Source organism: Cydia pomonella, chromosome 24 (genome assembly GCF_033807575.1).
Source record: "Cydia pomonella isolate Wapato2018A chromosome 24, ilCydPomo1, whole genome shotgun sequence".
Lineage (NCBI taxonomy): Eukaryota > Metazoa > Arthropoda > Insecta > Lepidoptera > Tortricidae > Cydia > Cydia pomonella.
In genome coordinates this window covers 5390032-5412260 of record NC_084726.1, presented here as the reverse complement: position 1 = coordinate 5412260, position 22229 = coordinate 5390032, and the positions used below count along the sequence as shown (strand labels likewise).

The 22229-nt window shown below is 36.3% G+C and overlaps 1 protein-coding gene and 1 long non-coding RNA gene across 5 annotated transcripts in view; one reads left to right on the top strand and one right to left on the bottom strand.

Moving 5' to 3' along the window:
- The window catches only part of LOC133530999 (heterogeneous nuclear ribonucleoprotein L), a 695759-nt gene that overhangs the window by 103066 nt on the left and 570464 nt on the right, over nt 1-22229 (bottom strand). For all 3 annotated transcript variants that reach the window (XR_009801425.1, XR_009801426.1, XM_061869074.1), the window contains exon 4: nt 6340-6437. Coding sequence is in view for 1 of the 3 variants with exons in the window: in XM_061869074.1 (XP_061725058.1) it covers nt 6340-6437 (98 nt within the window). In the remaining 2 variants the exon portion in view is untranslated. The remainder of the gene's footprint in view (nt 1-6339; nt 6438-22229) is intronic.
- LOC133530943 (uncharacterized) lies at nt 15613-20604 on the top strand. Of its 2 annotated transcripts, none has more exons than XR_009801413.1 (2): nt 15613-15865; nt 16531-20604. It is a non-coding gene; the product is annotated as an uncharacterized LOC133530943 (long non-coding RNA). The 2 variants fall into 2 exon arrangements; XR_009801414.1 differs by having other exon boundaries at nt 15613-15869.

Genomic DNA, 22229 nt, shown 5'->3' with positions numbered 1-22229 from the left:
TTTCTTTAGGATATTACTCAGTTTGTATGGGAAGGTGAAATTCGGTCCAGCTTGCCGGGGACTCTTTAATATTACGGTTAGGTTGGTTATTACAATCTTTCCTAACCTACCTAATCTAACCAGCACATGTATAATATAATATACATCTATATAATATGTAGTCATTATTTACCAAACAGATGTCTATACGTAACTCCCCTCGTTGCTCCAATTTGATGTTGCAGTTAACACAATACATATCATATCTATAACAGATTTATAAAATCTCAATGCCGCTCAGTGCGCCAGTAAAAAAAAATATAACCCTGACTTTATTTTACACAAAACAAAAATGGAAAATATTTTTTACCGAAATATAAAATATTTAATAAAATAAAAACAACGTAATAAACGGCTTTATGAATCCTTTAGGCTATCAGCAGAAACTTTATGAAATCAAGTAAACACCGGATTTTTTCTAGGGAGCGTAATCAGATTTTCAAACAAGGTTTTGGCCAAAATTTCATTTTTGGTACAAGCTTTTATCGTTGACTGTTCTTTTCTCCACGGGCAACTAATACTCATCGAGACAATTCTAAAAACCCCAAACAATTAGGTTGCGTTGTTTCATCACAGAGTTCCTATGGCCACCTCCTGTCTCCATCATCAGACCAGCTCTATGGTACCATAATATTGCATTATCACCCGACTCACTCATGTATGCAAATTTTCAGGTCAATCGGATATCGGGAAGTGGGTCAAATTTTATAAAACTTTCATATCACGTTGGTATCACATTTTTAAAAATTTTACTTCTCCTACCGTGGAAAATTTCAACGGGGCCGAAACAAGCAAGTATTTCAAAACGAGGACGTACCATTAAATTACAGAAGAAAAGACAGATTTAAGTTTAAAATGCATTCATAAGATGATTTCGGGACTTTAGGGTTCCGCGTGATAGCAAAAAGAATGGGAGAATTTCGGCCCCACTCGAACAATGCTTTTAACATGTTACACACGATCTTTCAGTGTCAAAAGTGATGTTTTTGGTTACAAAAATATTGTTCACCGCTTTGTTTCCGTTCCAAAAATAATTTAGCTACACCTTATCAGACGCACTCAACATAATTCTCAATCCGGTTAATTTATTTTCTAATTACTGTAAAAAACGTGATTAGTCCGGTAATTCAATAAAACAAATAAAGTTTTTGTCGAACATAAAAAAAACTTCAAATCGGTCTGCCTGACTCCGTGCTATCCCCGCATGCGAAAGGATTTTTTTTCCTTTTAATTAGAAGCTAAGTAATACATTGGTTTCATATAATTATTAAATTATCAAGTAAAACGTCTGTAACAGTCTGTGTCAAGCAGTAATCCCATATTTTAGATGTATCAAAAATAGTGGGGATCCATGTAAGGACATATTCGGTATCGTGTTCTGGTTAGGAAACAGTAAAAAAAAACTTTTTTGATGCGAAAAAAAATATCTTTCATGCGGCAGGTCGTCTAAGTCGGCCAACCCTCCATACAATGGCCAAAAAAATTCACGTCAAAAAAGATTCTTGTACTTTTTCCTAATCAAACACGCACTATTTTTGTTACATCCGGTATGTCAAAACCCAAAGAAATATAAACCACAGACAACAGATTTTTTAGGTTCCTGACAGTTCCGTTTATAATCTGTGGGTTTTTCACACTCGGCCACCCTGCTATATCGCACGTCCCCGCGCTTTTATTTCCTTTTAATCGGAAGCATACCACGCGCCGGTGATTTCGTTTCCATCCTATTTTTCGCTCTCCGCCTTAATAACCGCTTTGGTGCTACGAGTAATTTACTGAGAATGTCTTTATTGTTGTGTTATGGAAGTAAAACAGTGCTTAAAAAATAGGTATTGTAGTAAGCATTTTAACTGTAACAACATTTGTAAACAAAACCCAAGTGATTTTTAAAATTTTGTATTATGACAACGTTTCTATAGCTCTCTTCATACTTCTGCTAGATTTGAGCACCAGAAATTATTGTAACCAACTCCAATCTCTGTTCTATAAGAACAGCATTGAGGCATGATAATATCAGGTGACTGCTATAGTAATTGGCCCTTCCATAGTAAATTATTTTTTAACAAGCAGAAACGTCTGGAAACGATGCTATTAAGCTTAGAATAAATTTAAAAGTGGAGTATCGATCTAGAGGCGGTAAGTTCAAGTCTCACCCAAGGCAGTAATTTTTCCACTTTCAAATACCTGCCATAGTAATTGGCTACCCTTAACAAATCACAGAGAAGCAAGACAATAGGAGTCTTATTGTTAAGAGTGGCGAATTACTACAGAGTGGCCAATAACTATAGGAGACACCCTATAATGCGCATGATAATACCTTTAACAAGAATTCAAAACAACTTGCTACGGTTTTGATATTTTTCTCAGACGACCTTGAAGATCGCGTTAAGAGAATACACCGCGGCCGCGCCAAATCGCCCTTTCATACAAACGTAGTCCTCATTTTCCTGTCTGGATATTATAATAATTTTAATTTAATTGATAATTTTAATATAATTGATAATTTTACTTTAATTGATAATGTTGGTTTTATTTAATTAATAATTTATATGTAAATATTTTAATTATTTGTTGTTTTTGTAATACGGATGTCTGGTCCGAAATAGATGCTTTTTATTTATTAACATTATTCAAACTATTTTGACTCAGTTTTTTGTTTCTTTGATTGATTTTTTCGAATCTTTAATTATTATAAGAGTCAGCATTTAAAATGTTTTATGAAATGTGTTTTTCGCTCCTAATTTTTAATAATAAATAAAAAACCTAAAAATTCAAATATCGGGGCATATCTATGGTTAATATACATCAAAATACGTTAAAATATTTGTATTTATTAACTTATTTAAAAGAATTTCCCCATTCCTCCCCGTATTAAACATAAAAGCCATTCAACAAAAATCATGATTGATGCAAAACACCGTGTCACCCATTGTCACCTTTACTCGCGACAAAAGCTCCGTTCAGAAGCTTTTAAAATGCTCCCTAAAGTCCCGAATATTGTGCTTACGTTACGGAAGCTGTGACTCGGGAGCTTATTGTTATGGAAAAAATAACAATTTGTTATAAAATTTGGTATAAACAAATATTTAAAACGATTACACACTCTATAAGACCCAGGGATCGAACAACTATACTGTGGCCACTACACACTTTCTCAGTAGAAAAAGGCGGCAAATTTAAAAAATGTAGGCGCGAATTGTTGACTTCCCATAGTTAATTTGAATTTCGCGCCCGTCTGTTACTGTGTGTAAATAGACATTCTGTTTTGACGAAACCTGAGGTGAATGAGTTTTCTGTAATGTGACAAAGCTTGCGCCGCTGTGGATCTGATGGTGTACTATTTTTTGGTTAATAAATAAAATTAACGACATTTTTTGTATTAGTGGAAAAATAATGAAACAGTGGAGAAAGTATATGCCAATCAAATTAGATCCGAAACTTGCGTTTTGAGGAATTAATTCCCGGCAAGCTGGAAATCGTTTTAATACTTTCATTCAGTCCTTAATGCGTGTAAGTTTGTTCAATCCCAGGAGGTTTGCATACATTTTGGGAGCCTTAGGAGATTAATTTTAGATAAATTTCCTTGGATTGCCTAACCACTTGATGTAGAAGAAACGCACTAAAATGGCACTACCTATTGCACTAGCAAGGTTTGGTGGATCAGACACTGGTGAAAAGGTGTTCTCGGTTTTTTGCATGATTTGACCAAAAATAAATAAATTAAACAATAGTTCTCATTATACTACGAAACGTTCTCGTAGCAACGCTACGAAAGTGAGCGCGTAGCCGCCTACGGCGTAGCAATACGTAGCGTATTTGATGCAGGCTATTTTATAAAATTGGTCTTTAACATCTGTCGGTCCGATTCGAACTTAAAGATACGTCAAATCTTAGGTCTACATACGATATGGATCAGCTCATGGGAGCCTGGGATCGGCTTCGCAACTAATCCGAAGAATTGGCGTAGCATCTGACTTTCCAACTCAAAGGGTAAGCTAGACTTTATTGGGATTAATGCGGTTTCCCCACGATGTTTTCCTTCACCAAAAAGCGACTGGTAAATATCAAAGGTTTTGTAACTTTTCAGTGACTTTTAGAGAGCGAAAAGTTAATCTAGCTAGATTTTTTAGAAGAAAATACACATTCAGTAGAACTCTTAGGTATATAGATGAACTTATTTTTGTTGCGACTTCATTTGTGTAGAATTGAATATGATTTCTATATTAGTTAAAAACTTATGTGTGGCAAATTTAAAAATGTATACGTAACATATTTCGCGTTAAACAACTTTATGTTTAAGAATTTGTTTTATAATAATTCCAATTCGTTTTATCGCCTAGGTTTTCGAAAGTTAATACATAATACTAATTTTATATCAGTACCAGAAGTCTAGAACTAAAACATATTTATTGCAACCATTCACGGAAATCAGAAACGAAATGTCGCGACAATATTCAACAATTCACAGCTCATTTAGAACACGAGCTTGAACGCAGCTTATTTTGAAAATCAAACCGAATCCACTAAATTACGCCGCGCCAACAACGTGACAATTTTCAACCTACCCACAATATACATTATGTCATTTCAAATTTCGTCTCTCATATCTCACGTAAGTAACGCATTCGAAATTAGATCTTAAAACAACAGGTAAGAATACATTTTAAATCACTGCTTAAATTTAATTTGATCGCTTTTTGTTTTTGATTCGCGCAGCGTGAAACGTTGTGGCAGTTCACGCGCGTACTGCGGTCTCGTTTGAAAAAGAAAAACGCATTTCGAATTTAGAACGGTTGTGTTATTTGGACACGACACATCACGGTGGGAGGACGTATGTTGGGATTGATGCCGTTGTTTATTTGTTTACGTGAGTTTTACGGGAATAGAGCGTATTCTAGGAATACAGCGTGCAATGTCATATGGATGATAAAGAAGCATTTTCAATGAACAAAGTGTGGTTTATAACTACTGAACTGTCGTCAAAAAGGTAACCAGTTTTCAATTTAATAACTTCTATACGAATGAACACACAGGCAAAATCTATATTCTGTTGTTATTTTAACTATAAAGTACATTTTCTATTTTCGATAATTATTTCCTATGGGCAGTTTAAAAAAACAGACTGTACAGAGTAAAATATTGCAACCAATTCTCCAGTTTAAGTACATTACAGCAAGGAAAACTTTCGATTTTTATTTTATCATGAAAAAATGTACTTCCCACTGTTCTGAAGGTACACTTTCATTTGCAAAATGTGTCCAGACTGTCAGGGTGCAGTATAAAAATTCAATAAAAGGTCAATTGGATGACAGGGAGAAATAGAATTACACCTGTCTGTTGGTTTCCTAACCACCGAAAACTTATTATTATAAGCAAAGGTTGACCGGCATAACCGTATTGTTCCAAAAATTATTGTTACACTTTAGATATCCTTGTAACACGATATGTCCATTTCAGTATATATAGCTGTTGTATAATGTAATAAATACCGTAAAGTGTTTGTCTGTCCATCCGTCACTTAGTGAAGCCTTTCGCTTTCTTTACACGGTGTCCCGTTTCTCATGGATAAAGGAGAACATGTGCTGTCCGAAACAAAGTCGTATTGTAAGGGAGATAGAGTATGTTTTGAAATGACAAGAAACCGAGCAGTCGGTTAAAGGTTTTTTTGGATGTAAGTTCAATCGATAAATAAAGACCTACAATTTGTTACAATATTTATGTATAATATATATTATAAGCAAAATATTTCGAATAATATGTTCTATTACCTAATTTATTTATTGTTTGTTCAGGTAAGCTTCGGGATCTCAGTTGGTGAAGACCGATTGAAACGGTGATCCAAATGGTGGCAGGTTCGAATCTTGGCCAAGCGGTGCATTTTCCATTTTTATTTAAAAATTGTTGTATCGTTCTGACGTATTTTGTCGGGTGTTAAGCTGTTAACTAAATAATGATTATAAACACATTTCAAGATTATCTTTTAGGCGAAACTTTTGCTTATAATAATTAGTATTCTACTTTTCGCTGAAAGAAAGAATCGTTAGAAAATAAAACTGTAACTTGTTCCTGTAATGTCACGACCCTTTTGACGTGTCAGACCTAGTGGGTCACACTACCTATGAAGCCGATGGTGCCGTGTCCAAATCCTGGTAAGGGCATGTATTACACTTAATTATATTACTACAAAAACGATATTAATGAGCGTCTGCTCGTTTGATGGCTAAAAAAAAAACATGAGAAAATGCTAAAGAAAAAACAATTTCGTAATTAAGGTTCCATTGCTTAAACATTAGTACGTACCTTGGCATATTCAATTTTGAGAGTGCAGCACCCGGAGTATATGTCGCAGCCGTGTAGCGCCTCTTTCGCTCGCGTCGCCGACTCCACGCTTTCAAACTTATAGCAATGGGTTAAGGTTCATATTTCAATGCGGGGCACATATTTTATAATACCAATGACGAGAAATAATTGTACAGCAAGTAAGTTAAAACCGAGTGTAAGGTGTATTCGAGTAAGTAATATCGAAAATCATTTAAAAATCACTCATATTCCATTGTAATAAGAGTTGCTTTTTTCCTTTCGTTTGCTCAAATACGACGTAACGTAAAATTAAAAAAAAGTTAATGACCAACATTAGAAATACAGGACGATTCAGTAAAAAACAATAATATATGTTGTGAGTATACGAGTATATAGGTACCTACAATATAATTAGGTACTAATAATATTTTGTATTTCGCAAACAAAAAAGTGGCCAAACCAAAAAAAAATCCGCAAAGACAGATAAATATGATACGTAAAAGCTAATACTATTTTTTTATAAAAAAATTAGGTCACAATAAACATACAACACATTGTCATAAAATGTACATTTTAATCATTAATTTATCCAGTGTATGTGCCTTTTATTCCATAATACATATTATAAAACGACCAAAAAATCTCTAAGCCAAGTTACAAGCGATCATAAAACCTCGCTTCCAAACAAATCACCAGAAACCAAATCTAATCTCAATAAGATGACTACTCGAACATAAAACTGTTATTAAAGCAAGTTGGGACATTGATATTATTCAAATCGCTGGCAGTTGGACTAACAAAGTTGGAGGCGAGGCAATTTAGGCCCTAATTCCGGGGATTAGGGTATAGAATTAGCTGTAACGACGGCAGCAGTTTTGAACGTCATTGTGTCAAATTGAGGTAAAGGTAGGGCGGCAGTGTAAGCGACAACAACTTTCCATTTAAAAAAACCTATATTTTTTGTCGTATTACTAAATTGGTTGACTAGTAAGCATTTTTATAATCTGTTAATATAATGTTTATCCTATAGATAGTGTAATAAAGAATTTGAAACATGTCCGGTATTGACTGATCACATTGCAGCATTATTGTTAAGTACAAAAGACAACTTAAAACTAACGATCTAAACCGGAAATATAGAAAATAGACATATTTTCTGTACCTATTTCAATATATCAATACGAACGACTCGCAGAAAACTACTGTTAATTTACTAAATTTATTAGAAACACAAAAAAGAAAACTAATTAGAAATCAACATAACGGCGAGACATCAAATATATTCATAGGCTAAGCAGTGCAATTGTGGCTTGTTTTGTAAATAATAACTAACAGTTTGTTAAGCTAAATACAAGTAAAATCAATCTTAGAATTAACACCCCTCCGTTATGCAATACTCAGAAACGTAAACACATAAGCGTTCATTTTAAGATCAGTGTTCTAATGGCAAACGAGTTCTATGAACGAACGCTATACGTATATAGGTAGTTTTGTAATTTTTTTTCCATCGCTGTGACTGCGGGCACACCCTCCATGGCAGACTCTGCATGTACTCCAGTCAAAACTTCCTCTCATTTGAATAAATCCTCCGCCAAAGAATATGCTAAATTATTTCACCGAAATCCCCTGTTTTACATATTATATTACTGTTTAACTTTTCATTTTTACGGTCGCAAAGTTCGTTATTGAAAATCTATAAGGTTCGGGGACGAAATGATGGGTTTGAGGTTCCTTGGAAGTTTCAAAAATTATTTTGAAATTACAATAAAACCGACTTGTGGGCTCAGACTAGTTTTGAAAATTAGTTGAATTAAAAAAAATACAATTCGAACGTGTCATTTATTATCATTCACGTTTCGCTCACACTTGTTTGTATATGTATTTGCGAGAGCAAGACGCACGGGCGGGTTTAAAGTAATTATATAAAATAATTATTAATTGTTGTATTATATAAAAAATATTATATAATACAACAATTACTTTAAACCTCCAAAGGACAATGGGCACTTTTGTATGGGGAGTGTCCCATGGATGTATACTGTTGAGACATATGTCGTTTTAAAGCTCTTAATCGTAGTATTATTTTATTGTATGGCACCAACCTTGGATCACTTGCAGGGACCGAGCTATATAAAAAAAGAAGTTGCGCATATAAGCAGTTATATTTCCTTATATGCGGGATATAAAAAGTTCTAGCGTATTTTATTCGAAAGAATATAAAAAATGCTTTATGTTTTTTGTATCAATACCAATGATAAAGTATTTAAAGGGACACAATGTACAGTTTTAAAAAATCGCCATTCTAAAAATTACTTGATACACAGCGAAATAAGAGTGTATACAAATGCCATGGATATCATGTGAAAAGTATTTTTATAAGCTATTTTTCGTATAATATAGCTGGGGTCAAATCGTTGCAGGGATCAAAATAAAACCATTTAATGAGTTAATTAATTGTAGTTAATTACGCCTTAACTTTTCTACTCAACGCCAGATGTCGCTCTAAAGCAAAATTCTACTTGACGTAAAGCATTTATACATAGCGGTAATCTCGTCAGTCTTACTCCATCATTTTAAAAAGTATAGACTAGTTTATGGATTTCTAAAGTTATGTCAAGATGACTGTAAAACCTTCGCTGGTCTCAGGTGTTGTCGAGGTGATAAATAAGAGTGGACTGTATAGTATAGACGCTGGTTTACTCCCAAAATTACAAAATACAAAAAGGTGACAAAGTGAATAGTCGTTGGGGGATTGCACAATAACCGTAAGTTTTTTAAAAGCTTTGTAAACTGTCAGAGTTTTGAATATAAAATTGCCATATTTAAATTAGAACATAAAGACATTGAGCAACGATTGAATTAAACATTTCATTGAATATTTTAATTAAAAAATATGCAATCTGAATGAATATAATTATTAGAATATTTGGATACATTAAATTAAATTATATAAAAAATTATTGATTTTTAATTGCAAACATTATGACTTAACCTAACGAATGAAGGATCAAAAATGACTCCATTTTTGAACGATTCGTAACAATGACTCTGAATGTAATATTGTCAACAATAATTGTCAAAACACGCAATTTAAAATATTCAAAATTGTAATTACAAAATAGTATATTTTTAATGCGCTATAATTTTCTCCAATCGAAAGGCACTCCATTCCATTGATCTCAGAGAGTATGCTCCTTGATGATCTTCACTATTCATGGGGTAGGTAAGATAAAAGTATTATTTTTTCTCGTATAGCTGCTATATAGCGTTCGACTCCATGGAAAATAAAGTCTCCAAATTATATAAAAAATGTAGCATATATACAAAGTGCAATTTAGATAGTATTCCAGAAAAAAATGCGCCAATGTAAATGCTGAAAAGTTTCCTATCGTATTGTCGACCAAATTCATATCTCCTTCTGATCTACGCGACCTTAGAAGTTTGGATTGTCCTACCTAATCATTTTACATTTTATTGTTTTCAGAACAAGAATTATTTTACTTCCCACTGTCTATGTAAGGGGACTTAGAGCGGATTCATACTTTACTATACGTGTCGTGTCGAATGATAGTCCCTATGTCAGTTTCTCCAATTCTATTTTGCGTAGGATAAGTTAAAAAAAATAATTAAAAATATGTGTTACTGTATTTTTATTCGTGAAATGTTACCTATATTTCTAAGTTAATGATTGTACTATACTTCCAAAAATATGTCTGACAAACATTTTACATGTAGGCCATTTTTCCACGTAAAAATGTATGTCCTATCATGGAACAATAAGGTTACGGACCGTGCGCGGAGCCGAAGCAACACGTAGAGCCCTTTGGTCACTTTAATGAAATGTAAGGGGTACTCCGATCGGATGCTGCCCTTGCCCGTATTATGAGTCGCGCGCAGAGGCAGCACCCGCCAGGGTGTAAAGACTATTTGAGAGTTTATAGAATCTAAAATGAACCGTGCTATTGGGTAAAAGCGATGGAATAAATACTGGGCTATGAAATAAAAAAACCGGACGCCTACCTAATAAAACGGTATTCAATTTTATTTCCGGCAGACGGCTACTCGCCCCCACAAAAAGCGACATCTAGGATGGCTCAAGGGTAACACCGGTGTGAGCGGCTCAGGGGTGTTGAGAGGTGTACGCCGCTTTCTACCCAAGCAGCCACTGTGCCAAATCGCGTCTTATGCATGGTTCACTTCCCCCCTGGAGCTTATAGCTCTAACGAATCCACTGTGGCCGGCCGGCTAAGGCAAGCCAGAGGCAGAGAATCCTGTCCCACCCACCCTCCTTGCAGGTAACAGAACTCCCCAGGAGCACTCGGGTGTGTAAGGTCGCTACTCCCAACTTATTATACCTAATTGTTATTACTTTCAGCATTTTTAAGTTGTTCATCGGACACTGAGGCCATTGAAGTTTCAAGCTGGCGGCATCAAAATGGAGTACCGAGGTACTGTTTCAAATAAATGGGTGGTAAGTAAGTACATTTGGTGAAGTAGAACTGCTGATGTTGATCAGAAACGGAACTCTTCCACGCGCGTGATTTGTCTTCTTTGTTAAGTTTGTAGCGAGTAAGTTTGTAATTTATTGTGTCAAGGTAAAGGTCTGACGATGGGTTCCATGAGGAAGCGAGGAAACACCTCAAATCTTATAGGCATATAGTCATTTTGGATTTTCATCAATACCTTAAGCTTTTTCATTCCCACTAGTGGCATTTAATGAAGTGGAACTACTGATGTTGACCAAAACGGAACTCTTGAACGCGCGAGATTTTTCTTTGTTTTTTTTTTATGATATAAGAGGCAAACCAGCAGACGTCACACCTGATGGTAAGCGATTACCGCCGCCCATGGACACCTGCTAAACCATAGGGGTTGTAAGTTTGGTGCTGGCCTTTAAGATTGGAATACGCTGTTTTCTTAAAGTTTTAAATGTCGTATTGGTCCGGAAATACCGCAGGCGACAGATCATTTCATAGTTTAGCTGTATGAGGCAGGAAGTTTCTAGAGAAATGCACAGTTGAGGACTGCCAACCATCTAAGTGGTGAAAATAAAAATGTTGTAGCGTAGAGCGCTGACGAAAAGAGGCGGCAAGGATTAATCCCGAGCAATTCGATGGAACACTCGCCGTAATAGATTTGTCCTGATAAGTTTGTAGAAAGTAAGGTTGTTAAGAAACATCTGTGTCTAGATCCAGGTCTGATAGATACCTCAAACCTTATATTATATTATAGTTTTTTTTTGGATTTACATCAATATCTTCAGGCGTTTTATTTAAAAAAAGCTACATTTGATCAAGTGGAACTGCTGATGTGTTCCAGAACGGAACTTTTCAACGCACACGTTTTGTATTCTTTATTAAGCTTGTAGTGAGTAAGGTTCTTAAGGTGTACTTAATACATCAATGTCCAGTTCTGATGATGGGTTTCATGAAGAATCGAGGGAATTCCTAAAATCTTTTAGGCATACATGTAATAATTTCTGGGATTTTATTTACATATCAAGCATTATTATTAAAAAGTGTCATTTGACTAAAAGTAACAGCTGATGATGACCAGAATGGAACTCGCCAACTCGCGCGCGATTTGTTTTATTAGTTAAGTTTGTAGCAAGTAAGTTTTAAGTATTAAGGTTTTTAGGAACATTTGTGTCAAGGTAAAGGTCTGATGATGGGTCCCATGGGACCATTCTTCATGAAGAATCGAGGGAATTTCTTAAATGCTATAGGCATATATGTAGTACTTATTGGATTTTCATCAACATATTATCAACTTTTATTCACAAAAGTGACATTTGATGATGTGGAACTACTGATGTTGACCAGACCGGAACTCCAACGCGTGCAATTTTTCTTCGTTAAGTTTGTAGCAAGTAAGGTTCTTAAGAAACATTTTTGTCAAAGTACAGTTCTGATGATGGATTTCATAAAGAATCGAGTGAATTCCTAAAATCTTATAGGCATACATGTAATAATTTCTGGGACTTTATTTACATATCAAGCATTTTTATTAAAAAATTGTCATTTTACTAAGTGTAACAGCTGATGTTGACCAGAATGGAACTCGCCAAACCGCGCGCGATTTGTTTTATTAGTTAAGTTTGTAGCTAGTAAGTTTTAAGTATTAAGGTTTTTAGGAACATTTGTGTCAAGGTAAAGGTCTGATGATGGGTCCCATGAAGAATCGAGGGAATTTCTTAAATGCTATAGGCATATATGTAGTACTTATTGGATTTTCATCAACATATTATCAACTTTTATTCACAAAAGTGACATTTGATGATGTGGAACTACTGATGTTGACCAGAACGGAACTCCAACGCGTGCAATTTTTCTTTGTTAAGTTTGTAGCAAGTAAGGTTCTTAAGAAACATTTTTGTCAAAGTACAGTTCTGATGATGGGTTTCATAAAGAATCGAGGGAATTCCTAAAATCTTATAGGCATACATGTAATAATTTCTGGGATTTTATTTACATATCAAGCATTTTTATTAAAAAATTGTCATTTGACTAAGTGTAACAGCTGATGTTGACCAGAATGGAACTCGCCAAATCGCGCGCGATTTTTTTTATTAGTTAAGTTTGTAGCAAGTAAGTTTTAAGTACTAAGGTTTTTAGAAACATTTGTGTCAAGGTAAAGGTCTGATGATGGGTCCCATGAAGAATCGAGGGAATTTCTTAAATGTTATAGGTATATATATATAGTACTTATTGGATTTTCATCAACATATTATCAAGTTTTATTCACAAAAGTGACATGTGGAACTACTGATGTTGACCAAAACGGAACTCCAACGCGCGCAATTTTTCTTCGTTGTTAAGTTTGTAGCGAGTAAGGTTCTCAAGAAACATTTTTGTCGAAGTACAGTTCTGATGATGTGTTTCATGAGAAAGCGAGGGAACTCCTCATTCTCCTTAATTCTTATAGGCATATAGTCATTTTGGATTTTCATCAATATCTTTAGCTTTTTTTATTCACATTAGTGGCATTTGATGAAGTGGTGTTTGGTGGTGGTGGTGTGGTGTGGCGGTGAAGTGATGTGGACTAAAACGGAACTCTTCAACGCGCGAGATTTTTTTCTTTTTTTGTTTGTTGTGATATAAGAGGCAAACTAGCAGACGAATCAACTGATGGTAAGCGATTACCGCTGGCCATGGACACCTGTTACACCATAAGGAATGTAAGTGCGGTGCCGGCATTTAAGATAGGAATACGCTCTTTCCTTAAAGTTTTAAAAATCGTATTGGGCCTGAAATACCGCATGCGACAGATCATTTCATAGTTTAGCTGTATGAGGCAGGAAGTTTCTAGAGAAATGCACAGTTGAGGATTGCCAACCATCTAAGTGGTAAAGCGGTGACGGAAAGAGGCGGCAGAGATTAATCCGAACAATTCCTCGGAACTTTTAAGTTTGTTGAAAGTAAGGTTCATAAGAAATATCTGTGCTAGACACCAGTGTCTAGTGTCTAGGTCTGATGATGGACACCTCAAACCTTATAGAAATATATATAGTTTTTTTTTTCATCAATATCTCTAGGTGTTTTATTTAAAAAAAAGTTATATTTGATCAAGTGGAACTGCTGATGTTGTCCAGAACGGAACTTTTCAACGCACGCGTTTTGTATTCTTTATTAAGCTTGTAGCGAGTAACGTTCTTAAGGTGTATTTATATCAATGTTCAGTTCTGATGATGGGTTTCATAAATAATCGAGGGAATTCCAGACATCTTATAATTTCTGGATTTTTATTTACATATCAAGCATTTTTATTAAAAAGTGACATTTGACGAAGTGCAACAGCTGATGCTGGCCAAAATGGAACTCGCCAATTCGCGCGCGATAAGTTCTTGAAGACATTTGTGTTATAAGGTCTAGTTCTGAGGATGGGTTCCATGAGAAATCGAAGAAATTCCTCAAATCTTATAGGCATACAATATATACAGTAATGTTTGGATTCTCGTCAACATATCAAGCATTTTTATTTAAACAAGTTAGTGATATTGACCAGAACGGAACTCTTCAACGCGCGCGATTCTTATTCTTTGTTAAGTTTGTAGCAAGCTAGGTTCTTAGGAAATATTTGTGTCAAGGTCCAGTTATGATGATGGATTCAATGAGGAATTGAGGATTTTAAATCGATTTGAATTCTCAATTGGGAGGAATTGAGGATTTTCGTCAACATATCAAGTTTTTTTATTTGAACAAGTGACATTTCATGAAGTGAAACTGCTGATATTGAGCAAAATGGAACTCTTCAACGACAAGTATTTTACCTTAGGCGTTTTTTTTTTTATTTTATTTCGTTTATAGCATGTAAGGCTTTTAAGGAACATTTGTGTCAAGGTCCAGTTCTGATGATAGGTTCTACGAGAAACGGAAGGAGCTTCTCATATTGTATAGGCATACATATAGTCATTTTAGGATTTTTATCAATATTACAAGAATTTTTACTCAATAAAGTGACATTTGATGAAGTAGAATTGCTAATGAAGAACGGAACACCTCAACGACTTCCAGATTCTTTATTTTTATTACTCTTCTTTCTTTTTCATTATTCTTAGAACAGGTATTTCTACTAAGTGAACCGTACTGCTACTATTAAAAGTAGGTAGGTAGGTTAAATAGGTTAGAACTGTAAGGATTATTAAGTATAAGTAGTCTTTCTTTTAATTAAACATAGGTAAGTAATTCTATTTAAGTATAAGTATCATTAAAAAAAACATCAATCGACTCTTATCTGTCACTAGTTCCAGTTTCAGAGTATAAAAGCCGGGTACACAGCCACGGCTAGCCGGGTAGCCAGACAGTTCGAATACGGACAAGTTATTGTGAATAAAAAATCTTATCGTCTTGCAAAAGTTATTGTCATAAATGTATAGGTTTCGAATACATGAATATAAAGTTAAAATGCTGGTAAAAGTATTAGTTTTTATCATTAACCATTTTATATCCCAACAAAACTGTTACCCTTACAAAAATAAAATGCTTTCATTACCTAATGTAGGTTACGTTGGTAATAAATAAATAAATATGTAGGGACAATCTTACACAGATTGGCCCCAAACTAATCAAAACTTGTACTATGGGTACTAGGCGACGTTAAACATACTTATTTAGATAAATATATATTTACGTATATACACAGAAAACACGCATGCCTTAGGAACAAATATCTGTGTTCATCACACAAAGAAATGCCCTTACGCGATTCAAACTCGGGACCATCGGCTTCACAGGCAGGGTCACTACCCACTAGGCCAAACCGGTCGGCAAAGATAATTAGGTAAAGACAATGAATAATTAAACGTATTATAAATTAAGCTAGGAGCGGGCTTCAGGCCATTACGTCGCACCTTTAGAATGAAACTAATTTGACTCAAAAAGTACGACTACTTTATATATGTAGTTTGGTAGAACAGTAAGAACTCACTATATGTGTCTCTTTTTCATGCGGTGAAATCCCCCCACCCGGAAAGGGTAGCGACGCCCATTTTATCGACTCTCGAGTCGACTCCAATCTGATACTAATAGTAAGTAAGTACTTACTTAGTAAGCAAATTGTAGTAGTCATCCCATCTTAGAGGACGGAAGTATTGTAAAGATACTACTTTTTAACCGACTTCAAAAACTTTTTTTTTGTATATATGTTAAGTAAGATCTTCGTTATTTCTGAACCAATGTTGAAAATTAGTTATCGTTTGAAAGTGGGTATATAGTTCCAAGATGGTCCTATTTTTGACAAAACCACGAGGAATTGAGGGAACTCCCCAAATCTTATAGGCGTTTTTTAGTTTGATCAACAGACCAAGCATTGCCATTCAAAAAAGTGCTATTTGAAGAAGTGGAACTTCTGATCAGGACCAGAAAAGAACTCTTTAACGATGCGTATTTCACGCTAGACGATTTGTCTTCTTTGTTATGTTTGTAAAGGAGCTACTTGCTTAACGAGGTTTAAGGAATATTTGTGTAAAGGTCTAGCTTACATCATGGGTTCCATGAGGAATTGAGGCAACCTCTCAATTCTTGATGGAACGTAAAACTGTTTATTGACATAATTGTCGATAGGTATCCCATCTGCTCTAATTTACCCCACTTGACGGTACTTACATGAAAAAAAAACTTCTCTTAAAAATAGGAAACCGACTTCAAACATAGGTATTAGAAAACAATACAAAAACTGTTATTGTATTTTCAGAAACCATACGGCAATAATGAGGATGCATCGACATAAGAAGAATCGAACATGGGCAAGATAAAGTTCAAGAAATAAGCAAATATAATGTGTACTTGTGTGTAGTCAAAGAAAGTTGAAAAATAAAGCATAATTAATGGCCATAGAATACAGAACCGATACACGAACATTAAGACTATTAAAAATAGACATAGAGGTTGATCGTACTACTCGTACTAATGTATTTCTTTTGTTCAATTATATTGCATTAAAGTTAGATTCTCTAGGTATATATTGTTCATAGGTTCTGTATTCTATATGAATTGTTTTAGTGTAATTATTGTACTAAATACCGTTGACCGCCTGTCAACAGTATTTATTTCTACATTACTATCACAGAAGATTTTAGGCCCTACAGTAGTTTTTGAATTAGTATTTACTATGGACAAATATAGCGAAATGTGAGTTTTTACCTAAAATATCAATCTTTTGTGAACGTGGTGTAGAGTATATACCGCCTAAGACTGAAGTAGCTACGCGGGCAACGTTTTCAGAATAGAATCGTGTTCATGGTCGGCCCATGGTAAAAATAATTAGGTACCCGTAGACCCACTGGTGAACACTGTTTATGATAACACTTAAAATAAACCCCGTGGACCCACCAAGAGAACATATTGGAGAGACTAGAGATAATACACCGCTTTAAGGGCGGTCGCACACGGCATTGACATCTGGCGTCTAGATGGCGGGTGTACCTCAGCGAATTTCAAAGAAATATTTATAAACATCCAATGACGTTCGGCTCGGACACCAGATCTTCAATCTCCTGATTCCTGTGGAGTCTCCAGGTTCCATCCTCTCCACGTGTGGGTCCTAGGATTTTTCGCGCTGCCAGACTCCGATGACTCGGGCACATAGTCCAGATGGGTGAGGATCGTGCAGCCTGGAGGGCGTGCTCTGAAGTTCCAAATGGCCGAAGACCGTCTAGACGTCCTAGGTAGGTCCCGCTGGAGAGACGAAATGCAAAAAGACCTTAGCGAACTCGGCGCCGTCGACTAGATGGAAACGGTTTTGGACAGAGAAGCATGGCGGTCTTTGGTGTAGGAGGCCAAGATCCACTTCTGGTCGCTGCGCCACAGCAGTAAGTAAGTATTTATAAACATATTGTACCTTCTGTGTACCTAACCCAAAACGAGATATTTAAGAAAAAGTCCACCCGCCATTCTGACGTCAGGGTTGCGGTTGGACAGTCAGCGTCAAATACTTTGTAGCAGTCAAAGTGGCCAAATAGTTCGGTACACCATACTAAATATATGGTGTACCGAACTATTTGGCTACTTTGGTTGCTACAAAGTATTTGACGCTGACTGGACCTATGAAATCTTGCATTATACTGCACTAAAAGTATGCAGTTATATGGTACAGTCGCCATCAGATATATCGGAGTGGCCGACGTGCTCAAAGATATCTAAACACGCACTCTAACCCCTGGACAGTAGAGGCATGTTCAGATATTCGTGGGTACCTTGGCCGCTCCGATATATATGATGGTGACTGTACCTTCAGTGTACCTCTGTAAATAGAAATAGAAACCGGTGTACCTCTCCCCAAAACAAGCTAGGCTAAGCTCATGCACAATATAACTGCATACTTTTAGTGCGGTATAATGCAAGATTTCGTAGGTCCACCCGCCATCCTGACGTCAGGTTGGCGGGTGAACCGTTTTGTAAAATATCTCGTTTTGGGGAAAGGTACACTGGTTTCTATTAAAGGTACACTGAGGTACACAGAAGGTACAATATGTTTATAAATATTTCTTTGAAATTCGCCGAGGTCCACCGCCATCCTGACGCTTACCATATATCTAAGGACCGACCTTAGGGGCAATAACGATAGTGCTAGTTCAGTTGTGTCATTCACAAATTCGAGTCAATCGTGCTGTCTAACGCAACTAGATGCGATCAATCGCGTGCGTAATGCGAACTCATCAACCAATCACGTTGTGGTACTTGTGGCGTTAGACTGCACGATTGGCTCAAACTCGTGTGCGTAACACCGCTGTACTGGCCCCATTCTTATTGCCCGTAAGGCCCGTCCTCAGATATATTATGTCAATGACACAGTCGCGATTTTAAAAAATCCACATCGCTTCTGCTACCAAATTGTTGAGCATAACGTTTTCCTATCCATAGGTTCCATCTGTCCAGTAGGATCCACCATCTCGATCCACCAGATTGAAGAGATTGTTACTTAACTGATGGATCGAGATGATGAAACCTACTGAATAGAGCGGGTCGATTGGCTGAATTGGATATAACAAAGTACACTTATATGAAACGCTGTTCCGGTGTGCGAGTGAGACAGTCAGGCCAATTTGAACTTGCATTTGACAGAAACTGATTGTTTCCATCGAACGGTACCAGTTCCATTGCCGGCCTCTTCGCTGCCTTCTATAGTGGTTCAATCTTACCTTGCTTATGAATAAAAAGGGGCGTGCACACCGATATTAGAGTAATATTGGAATCATATCAGTTAGTTGCGGGCGTCTCGCTCGCACAAATACATGCGTATAAGTGCGAAATGAACGCACGAATGACAGCTAACTGGTATCATTCCAATATTATTCTAAAATTGGTTTAATGTCAGTTGCACTTTCGAATTGGCCTACATAGCGATTTCCTTAGCCTGAACACCGGATCGGCGTGTGGGCCGGCATCTACCTAATGTAAAGCCACCTCATTAGGTGCTTTTAGCCTTTTGAACGGCAAGAACACCTAAAGATGTGGTGAGAGAAAGCCGCGCGTCCCTCATGCACTGCACTAGCTTTACAGCTTGCATTGCGACCAATGTATGCCGCTCACCGCCCCGCCGGTCGTGTTGGTCCAATTCGCGGCCCTAGAAGACGTACTTTACATATAAACAAGAGCACGCGAGCATTTTGCGAGTTGTGTATGTGTACTTGTGTTATCTAGGCGCACAAACGGTTACAATAACAAGAAGTGTACAACGCGTGTGCAGTCCAACACGGGAGTACGGGTGCAATTCGAAAATAACGCGCTAGCGACGCATTACGACATTGATACTTTACCCTTTGAACGCCACAAACAAAAACGTTACTCACACGCCAAGGTCACGGGCGCAAGTGAGCTTGAAAGTGCATGAGTATTACATTAGGGACTTTGACAGCGATTATAACAGCTATAATCATTAATGTGTTCATGGCCCTTAAATCATGTCTAGTGACGGCGCCTTTAGGTGACTGACGTTCAAAAGGTTAAGGGCGTTTGCTAGCTGGCGCTAGTGCACGGAGCGGGCAAACACGCGCAGGTACCTTTGTAAGTAAAATCAGTCGCACGCGTCCGCGCCAGTTAGCGTTGCTGATACTGTAAGCCGCACGCCCGCTCCATGCACACGCGCGACGTTGCGGACGCCCTATGCCCTAAACCTTACTTGAAAGTGTGAAGGTTACTCTGACAGCGGCTATATCAGCTATAATGTATTTATGACGCTTTGAGCATAGCTAGTTAAGACGCCTTAAGGTATTCTTGGCGTTCAAAAGGTTAAGGGCGTTTGCTAGCTGGCGCGAGTGCACGGAGCGGGTGCACGCGCGCGGGTGCCTTTGTAGGTAAAATTCGTTGCACGCGTCCGCGCCAGTTAGCGTCGCCAGTTACTGTTTTTCGTTAACCCGCTCCAGCTAGCAAACTAATCGCAAATGGTCCGAGATTGGCGCAATAACCATGCATTACCTTATCTGGATCTGGATGCAACTATTCACCAATGCTTGCTTTAAAGTAACTTGTCGACTCGTCCTGATAATATTTGTGCGACCGTGAAGAAAATCTATGCCGTCACTTATTTTTCAATTTATATGAAATAAAGATGTTAAATGTATTCAAAAGTTTTTATTTAATAAGGTATGTATAAGTGCTCTGTGCATCCGCACCAGCTAGCGGTGCCCTTAGCAAACCAATCGCAAATGGTCCGAGATTGGCGCAATAACCATGCATTCTCTTATCTGGATCTGGATGCACCTATTCACTAGAAAATGTATGCCGTCAGTTATTTTTCAATTTATATGAAATAAAGGTGTTAAATGTATTCAAAAGTTTTTATTTCATACGTATATATAATGGAACGAAATACAGCTACTATCTTAGCTTGGCAAACAGTTAAGAGTCGCTGATGCTTGTAATGTATTCTGCGTTAATTTTAGGTTTAAGATTCTTTATTCTCACTAAGAATTTGACAATTCACTTACATGAGAACTTAAAACTACACAATTTAATCCTGCTTCATATGGCAAACGAAGGGAACGTTGCTTTGAACCGCGACGCAATCTCAAATGTTTCACGTTTACACAATATTCCTGCAGAGAGACAAAACAAGTATGTACATAGTACCTTTTTACGATTTATTTTATCGTAACATATAAACTTAGATTTATTTTCTTGCTGCTAATTATGGTACTCCATAAATACATTTACTTACCTACTTATTGCTTAGGAATCTTATTTCATCTTTAATAATAAGTTTATATAACGTTTCTAGCGGGACATAACGCGAACTTTAAAAAATATAATGCTTTTTCTACCTTTATCACTCGAATATGTAAGAGCAAGAGAGATAAATAGACGACACTTACTCGTTCAAGGTAACAACTCGTTTTATTGTCAAAGTTCCGAATTAAACAAACTTATTCTTCAGTGACATTTTTAAGCGTTTATAAGCGACTATACGGATCCAGCATTTGCCGCTCATTCGGTTCTCCTATTGCACGCAAGATGTCAGTACTAGAGAGGATTTGAATAATCATAATTAAGTAGTTTAGTGCCATTTATTGAGCGGTAATAATTTAAAAAAATATATAAATTACTTTTTCATTATATTTCAGGCATGCAAAGTGATGTAAATGGTTACAAAAGTAACTCTATATGAATGACATTTTTAGTTCCAGTTTACGCCGCAGCGCATGATCAAAATTATTAATATCATCTTCCCTGGACACTTTCGGTCTTTGGTGTCATATAAGTAATTAATGCTTAATTGAAGACCTTCCAAATAGGATATGACTCAATTGTATATACCACTAGTAAAAATTACCCAAACGGCTACCAAGGCTCCATCTAGTGCCAGGTAGAACAAACAAAGCGGCATTTACCACACTTAATTAACGAAAAAAACTAGTTTTATTACCGCCCCTGCAAGCATTTGAGTGCAAGTATATATATATTAAAATACCTTATAAAAATGTCTTTTAAATGATATATATGGCTTGAGTATACAAGCAAGTTTCAGTGTTTAATAGCAGTATTTTTAATTCAAGCATATGTTTTATCAACTAATTCCAGCCCTGTACGTACTTAAACGTAAGTAGTGGTAAACAGAAATCTAGAATTTCTCATATTCTTTCATACAAAACACCTAACAACCGGCTACATAACAAGTACTTTGTAAAACAACCGTTTATATTGGCCACTCTTTTTTTTAAATTGCTCAGTCCCTGCAAGTTATCCAAAGTTGGTGTCATACAATAAAATAATGCTAAGAGTAAACCCTTTCAAACGAGATATGTCTCAACAGTATACATCCATGGGACAAATTGCCCATTCTCCTTTAACATATTAAATAATATTTTAGATGTCTAAATTTTATTTCGAAACCGAACAAAATGGCGAGCTCTTCTGTTGGTGGCCAAGTTTAATTTTGGTTCATCGCGCCAGCGA